This window comes from Gopherus evgoodei, chromosome 10 (genome assembly GCF_007399415.2).
Source record: "Gopherus evgoodei ecotype Sinaloan lineage chromosome 10, rGopEvg1_v1.p, whole genome shotgun sequence".
Classification (NCBI taxonomy): Eukaryota; Metazoa; Chordata; order Testudines; family Testudinidae; genus Gopherus; species Gopherus evgoodei.
The window spans coordinates 49,675,682-49,682,863 of NC_044331.1; the positions used below are offsets into that span (position 1 = coordinate 49,675,682).

At 49.1% G+C, this 7,182-nt stretch overlaps 1 protein-coding gene across 1 annotated transcript; it reads left to right on the top strand.

Moving 5' to 3' along the window:
* The first annotated feature begins 532 nt into the window (after positions 1-532).
* LOC115658834 (zinc finger protein 2-like) lies at positions 533-2,778 on the top strand. Its single transcript, XM_030578302.1, has 3 exons — positions 533-582; positions 1,852-1,940; positions 2,611-2,778. The coding sequence occupies exons 1-3, from the start codon at positions 537-539 to the stop codon at positions 2,776-2,778; spliced, it is 303 nt and encodes a 100-aa protein (XP_030434162.1). The 5' UTR covers positions 533-536.
* Positions 2,779-7,182: the final 4,404 nt, after the last annotated feature.

The following is a 7,182-nucleotide window of genomic DNA, read 5'->3' on the forward strand; positions in this document are numbered from 1 at the left end:
GGGGTTTAGAGGGAGCCTGGTTCTGTGCCAGGGGCTCTGTCTGGGCTTCCCCAGCTGGCTCCTGGGATCGTTGCAATGCCCAGTGCGCAGAGGTGGGGGAGAGGATCCCTGGCACTAGGTCAGGGTATGCCAGGGAAGCAGAGTGAGGGGTCCCACTGTAAAGCATCAAGGGGTCCCGCTGGGTGGAGCAGGGAGTCTCAGACAAATGGCAGGGCAGATCCTGCTGGTGGTGGTGTGTGTGGTGGGGGGGTCCTAGGCAGGCAGTGAGGAACTGAGTTCCCAGTGGATGGGTCTCTGGCTGCTGGGAGCTCTTGGTGGGGGGAACCCTTTGGGATTCCCAACCTGACAGTCATGGTCTGGTGGGGATTCCCTGGCTGATGGGGCTTTGAGGGGGATCTGGGGTCCCTGGCCAGGGACTCTGGGGGTTCAGTCTCAGGTGGGCCCCTGGCTGTGGGAACTTCTACTAACCATGATCCTTCTCTCTGATCAACTTGTGCCAAAGTCCTGGCTCCAAGCACTGCCTGTCTTCCCCAGTCATGTGCCCTGTCACTGGGATAACTTTCTGTCTACTTATCAAACACTGTGAGTGTGAAATCACAGATTTTGCTTTTCTCCTCTTTTGAAAACTGCAGGAACTTTTGATTCCGTTTAGAAAATTTGTGCCCCTAGTCCTTGTCCTAGATCTGGGGGGTGAGGGAGGTGGGAAGGGGGTCAGCACTGCCACACAATGGTCTCTTCCACAGCATTCTGGACTCATTCTTTCTGAAATCTGGTGTCACTGAGACCATTGTTAATCCAGAGTCACTACATGGAAAGACAAGGAGTGACTCCAGATGGACAGTGGGACAAATGAGATCAGCAATTCTCCCTGTGAGGAAGGGCTCTCATTAGCTGCTCTCCCCAGAGAGCTAAAGGAGGGAAGCTGCTCAAAATGCTCTGTCCCTCTCTGCTCAGGATGTTGTGGTTCAGCTTCCTGGGTCAGATGCTGCAGCCTCCATTGTGATCTGGGAGACCAGGCTTGGCAGCTGCTGCTCCCCCAGCGGAGTTGTGTGCTGGGAAGTGACCTTAATTAAAGCTGCTTCTCTGCCTGGCCCAGGGGATGACATTCTCCAGCTGGTCCTAGCCCCCTAGGGCAGCCCTGGGCCCTGTTAATACTAATTTCTGAGCCAGACATTCCAAGTATCTGAAAGGAACGAAGGGAAAATGCTGGGGTCTGGCCTTAAAATGACTCCACACAAACAGAACCCCTCATTTCTCGTCCCATTAGCAATTGCAGGATAAAATCCAGTAATGAGGGAGCAAACTACCCAGGAATGGCACTTTTCTACCAGATGAGCAGGGAGAGGGGACAGGGAAATGTGATAGAAGGAGAAAGAGAGACTGAAAGGGGCCCTAGGAGAGAAGAGTTTGGAGAGAGATTTCCAGATCTCTAATCTGCCCAGAAAGATGTATTGCTGCATCCTGGATAGAGTCACTTTCCTGTAGAAAAGTTGAGAATCAAACAGAGAAGAATCCAGTTCCTGACTCCATATTCCCCCTGCTGGGGTGTGGCTGCCGTGGGGTCAGTGTCTGAGGGAATCCTCCACAGTGACTCCTTTGGTTCTGCTTTTTTCTAGCCTTGTGTTCAGAGATTTTGTTATGGGACGGGGGGAGGGAGAAAGGTTAAAATGTCTCTGTGGGCTTAGACTGGCCGGAGAGGCCAGGTCTACACTGTAAAAAGATATCAAGCCGTTCTCAGCATGGCAGACTCTAGGGTGTCTGTCTGCATGGAAAGAGCCTGGGGAAATCATGCTCTGAAATGAATTAAAGCCTGTTCTGAAACCTTCAGAATTGCCCTTCTCACCCTGCCAGGCTGCGGAATAATGTCCATGTTTCGCTCCAGTTCATCCCGTCCTCTCGTTGGACAGGGTAGAGAAATGGCTGCAGAGGAGCCAGTTCAGGTAGGTATTATCAGGGGGTTGCTGGTGGGTTCCTCCAGGAGGGAGCGGGACAGCAAATACCCCAGAGATGGGAAGGTTTGCACAGTCTGGTTTGCAGGAAATGCACAGGGTGGAGAAAGGGAGCAGGACAGGGGTGTGCTAAACCTGCTGGGAGTTAGTTAATAAATGGCCTAGATTCTAGGAACAGACCCAGGAAGTTCGGGGGTGGAAATGCTTAATTTGTGGGGCAGAAAATAACCTAGCTCCATGGAGCTGGGAAAACTGACCAGACTCATAGTGCTGGAGCCCGACCTGCCTAACCAGCGGCTGCTGTGAGATATGAAGGGGGCACCCACCAGTGAGGCTTATGGAGATTCCCCTCCCTTCACATCCAGCTCTTCAGAATGGGGAGGGTGTTGGGCTTCTGACCAGGGAGCTGTCCCTGGACCCTGCTAAGGGCTCCATCTCCTGAATCAGTCTGTGGCTAGTAGGTGTGTGATGGCTCTGCTGAGAGAGAAGAGGGGCTCTCTCTTTGTTCCCTCCCCCTGGTGTTTCCTGGATGCTCTGAGCAGGGTGGGGGTGGGACTCTGACTGCAATCCACCCAGAGTTTCTGTTTGTCTCCTGTCCCCCATGTACGGGGGGTTGTGAGTGGGGCAGCAGGTACTGAGTGTTGGACTCTCGCTCTTTCAGAGGCCGATGACCTTCGAGGAAGTGGCTGTGTATTTCACCAGGGAAGAGTGGGCTCTGCTGGACCCTACTCAGAGAGACCTCTACAGGGATGTCATGCAGGAGAACTATGAGAATGTGACCTTGCTAGGTAAGGGTTACTCTCCCCTCAGTTCTTGGAATGGGAAGTGAAGAGAGATGGTTCACGCCAGCCCCACAATGCCACCTCTACTCTGCCCTGTTTCAGCATCACGCCAATATGCCAGTGACACACACTGTCAGATACCCTCCCCTGCTGCAGAACACTTTGGGAACAGAGCACAGGAGCCGTATCGCACAGGGTCAAATATCTCCTGTTTACTCAAGTAAAACTGAGGGTTAGGTGCGGCATAATCAACAGAAGCTTCTTACCCCTGACCTCTCAAACCTTGAGCCTTCTCCACCCAGACCTGAATGTGCTTGGGGTGTAACAAGCAGGCTGCTGGAGTCAGAGCTGCTGGTTCAGAGTTACCTATCACACAGACAGTCCGTGTGTCCTTGAATGCTGGCTGGGAGTATCCAGAGAAGGAAGCTCAGTGGCGGATTTAGCGTTAGTGGGGCCCTGTGCTCAGCTCCATTTTTGGGGTCCCTCCTTGGGACCCAGGCAAGAAGAAGAACATTCTCTTATCTTCCCCAACCCCCATTTTTCATTCATTTTTTCTTCATCCTCCTCCTATGAGTAATAGTAAGTAAATGAAAATAAAATGAGGTACCATGATTGTTTTTGTAGTCTAACTGATTTTTCCACAGACCACTTGAAAATTGCTGAGAGTCTTGGTGCACCACTTAATGATCTTTCCAAATATTGTTTGTACTGTTAGGTAACTTTTGTAAAGTGCTTTTTAATTTATTATTAAAAAAAAATTAAAAACGTTAGAGTGCAGGGTCTGGCCAGGAGTTAAGGTGTGGGAGGGGGCTCAGGGCTGGGGCAGGGGGTTGGGGTGTGAAGCTCTTACCTGGAGCCGCTCCTGTTTCATGCGAGCAATGCAGGTGGGAATGGAGGGGGCAGGAGTCAGGGCTAGGGGTGCATGAGAGGCAGGGGGCTGGGGTGGGGGAGGGAAGGGGGTATGGGTGGTTGCAGGAATTGGAGTGTAGGGAACTGGGGTGTGTTTGTGAAGGGTGAAGGAGTAAGGGCTGGGCGTGTGAGAGGGGGTGCAGGAGTCAGTGAGGGCAGGGTGTTCAGGGTGAGGAGTCAGGACTGGGGGTGCAGGGTCTGGGAGGGAGTTAGGGTGCAGGAGCAGGCTGGAGATTGGGGTGCAGGGTCTGACCAGGTTTTAGAATGCAGGAGGGTGTTCAGGGTTGGGGCAGGACGTTTGGGTGTGGAGTGCTTACCTGGGGCAGCTCCCTTTGGTGTGAGGGATGCAGATGGCAATGTGGGTGTGTGTGTGCAGGAGCTCCCATATTTGGTGCTCAGGGTGGGGGTGAGGATGTGGGCGGGTGCAGGAGTCAGAGCATGGGGTTTGAGGGCTGGGTATGTGTGTGGGGGTGCAGGAGTCAGGGCTGGGGGTGTGGGCTTGGGTCCTGGGGGTGCTCTCAGCCCCCTACCCTGGGTGGCTCTCAGCAGGGGCTGGAGGTGGGGAGGTATGTGATAGGGGAGTGCTTTGTAAAGCAGTGAGCAAGCAACCAGGGAGCTTTGCGACTAGGGCTGCTAACGGGGAGTTTCATGAGGGAGTTTGGAAGGGGAGTGGGAAGGGGGCGAGATACTCTTGCCATTCTTTAAAACATTTAAGCTGTAATACAGACTTCTTGGTTGAAACAAAAACCCTGTTGTTAACCTAGGTAGCTGTAAGAGAGAATGCAGGCAGAAACCTAGCAGCAGAGTGGGGGCTATCCTGTTTATTGCACTCAATGTAGCATGTATGATTACCTGCCCTGTGGGCGGGTGGCGTATGTGTACATTCGGTGCAAGGAGCTCCTGGCTCTCAGACACCACATGGAGGCTTTGGAGGCCAGGGTGGTGGAACTGGAGATGCTAAGGGAGGCAGAGAAGTATGTTGATGAGGCTTTCTGGGACACTGTAGCTTTCTCCCACCTCCGGTCAGACAGCCACTGCGCTGTTGAGGAGGATGAAAGGCCCAGGGCAGGAGAGCAGTCTGTGGGAGCAGAGGGAAAGCTTCCCATAGTTGGGACCCACCTTCCAGATGGTGTTGGGATCACCTCTTGCACTGAGGTTACCTCTCCGGTGAGGGAACCCCAGACATTAAGCAAAGGCAGCTGTTAGTAATGGGAGATTTGATCATTAGAAACAAGGATAGCTGGATTTGTGATGACCGGGAGAACCTTACGGTGACTTACGTGCTTGGTCCAAAGGTTGCTGATTTCTCGAGTCATCTAGATAGGTTTGTGTGTAGTGCTGGGGAGGAGCCAGTGGTCATGGTACATGTAGATATCAATGACATAAGGATCGGTAGGTGAGACGTCCTGACGGCCAAATTTAGTCTGCTAGGAAAGAGACTGAAATCCAGGATCTCTATGGTGGCATTCTCAGAAGTGCTTCCAGTTCCACGCACAGGGCCAGGTATGCAGGCAGAGCTTCAGAGTCTCAATGCGTGGATGAGATGATGGTGTAGAGAGGAGGCGTTTAGATTTAATAGGAAGTGGGGAAACTTTGGGGATGGGGGAGCCTATACAGGAAGGATGGGCTCCACCTAAACCAAAATGGAACCAGACTGCTGGCACTTAACATTAAAAAGGTTGCAGAGCAGTTTTTATACTAAGAGATGGGGGAAAGCCAGTGGCTGCAGAGGAGGTTGTGGATCGGACAGAGACTTGTTTTAGAGAAGAATCTAGTGATAGAGATTTTCTAGTTTTAGTCAGGAAGAGAGGCTGGAAGAGGATAAAGTAGGGGCCAGATCAAACGAGAAGCATTCACACACAAAGGAATCTGACACATCAGAAAAGGGCAGACAAATAAACAGTGACAAGTTTTTAAAGTGCTTGTACACAAATGCTAGAAGTCTAATAAGATGGGTGAATTAGAGTGCCTTGTGTTAAAGGAGGATATTGACATAATAGGCATCACAGAAACCTGGTGGAGTGAGGACAATCAATAGGACACAATCATTCCAGGGTACAAAATATATTGGAAGGACAGAGCAGGTCATAGTCGGGGGGTGGGGAGGGGAGTGGCACTGTATGTTAAAGAAAATGTAAACTCAAATGAAGTAAAAATCTTAAATGAAACCACATGTTCCATAGAATCTCTATGGATAGTAATTCCATGCTCGAATAAGAATATAACAATAGGGATCTCTTATCGACCACCTGTCAAAGACAGTGATAGTGAGGATGAAATGCGAAGGCAGATTAGAGAGGCTATCAAAATAAAGAACTCCATAATAATGGTGGATTTCAATTATCCCCATATTGACTGGGTACATGTCACCTCAGGACAAAATGCAGAGACAAAATTTCTCGATACTTTAAATGACTGTTTCTTGGAGCAGCTGGTACAAGAACCTGCAATGGGAGAAGCAACTCTCGATTTAGTCCTGAGTGGAGCACAGGATCTAGTCCACGAGGTAACTATAACAGGAGCACTTGGAAATAGTGACCATAATATAACAACGTTTAACATTCCTGTGGTGAGAAGAACAGCTCAATACTGGCATTTAATTTCAGGAAGGGGAACTATGCAAAAATGAGGGGGTTAGTTAAACAGAAATTAAAAGGTACAATGACTAGAGTGAAATCCCTGCAAGTTGCAAGGACACTTTTCAAAGACACAATATTAGAGGCCCAACTTAAATGTATCCTCCAAATTAAAAAACACAGCAAAAGAACTAAAAAAGAGTCACTGTGGCTTAACGACCATGTAAGAGAAGCAGTGAGAGATAAAAAGGCATCGTTTAAAAAGTGGAAGTGAAATCCTAGTGAGGTAAATAGAAGGGAGCATAAGCACTGCCAAATTAAGTGTAAAAATGTAATAAGAAAAGCCAAAGAGGAGTTTGAAGAAGGGGCTAGCCAAAAACTCAAAAGGTAATAACAAAATGTTTTTTAAGTACATCAAAAGCAGGAAGCCTGCTAAACAACCAGTGGGGCCCTTGGATGATCGAGTTGCAAAAGGAGCCCTTAAAGACTATAAAGTCATTGCGGAGAAACTAAATGCATTCTTTGCTTCAGTCTTCGTTGCTGAGGATGTTGGTGAGATTCCCAAACCTTTTGTGGGTGACAAATCTGAGGAATTTCCACAGATTAAAGTGTTACTAGAGGAGGTTTTGGAACTAATTGATAAACTTAACTGTAACAAGTCACTGGAACCAGATGTTATTTACCCAAGAGTTCTGAAGGAACTCAAATGTGAAATTGGGGAACTATTAGCTATGGTTTGTAACCTGTCCTTTAAATCGGCTTCTGTACCCAGTGACTGGAAGATTGCTAATGTAACGCCAATATTTAAAAAGGGCTCTAGAGGCTATCCTGGCAGTTACAGACTAGTAAGTCTAATGTCTGTATCAGGCAAATTACTTGAAACAATAGTAAAGAATAAAATTGTCAGGCACATAGAAGAACAAAAATTGTTGAGCAAAAGTCAACATGGTTTCTGTAAAGGGAAAT

Bases quoted from the DNA above. Each gene is read 5' to 3' on its own strand.
- LOC115658834 (XM_030578302.1), top strand. From the start codon at position 537: ATGTGCCCTGTCACTGGGATAACTTTCTGTCTACTTATCAAACACT. The intron at 583-1,851 runs GTGAGTGTGAAA...TCACCCTGCCAG, and splicing joins CTGTCTACTTATCAAACACT to GCTGCGGAATAATGTCCATG. The intron at 1,941-2,610 runs GTAGGTATTATC...TCGCTCTTTCAG, and splicing joins CTGCAGAGGAGCCAGTTCAG to AGGCCGATGACCTTCGAGGA.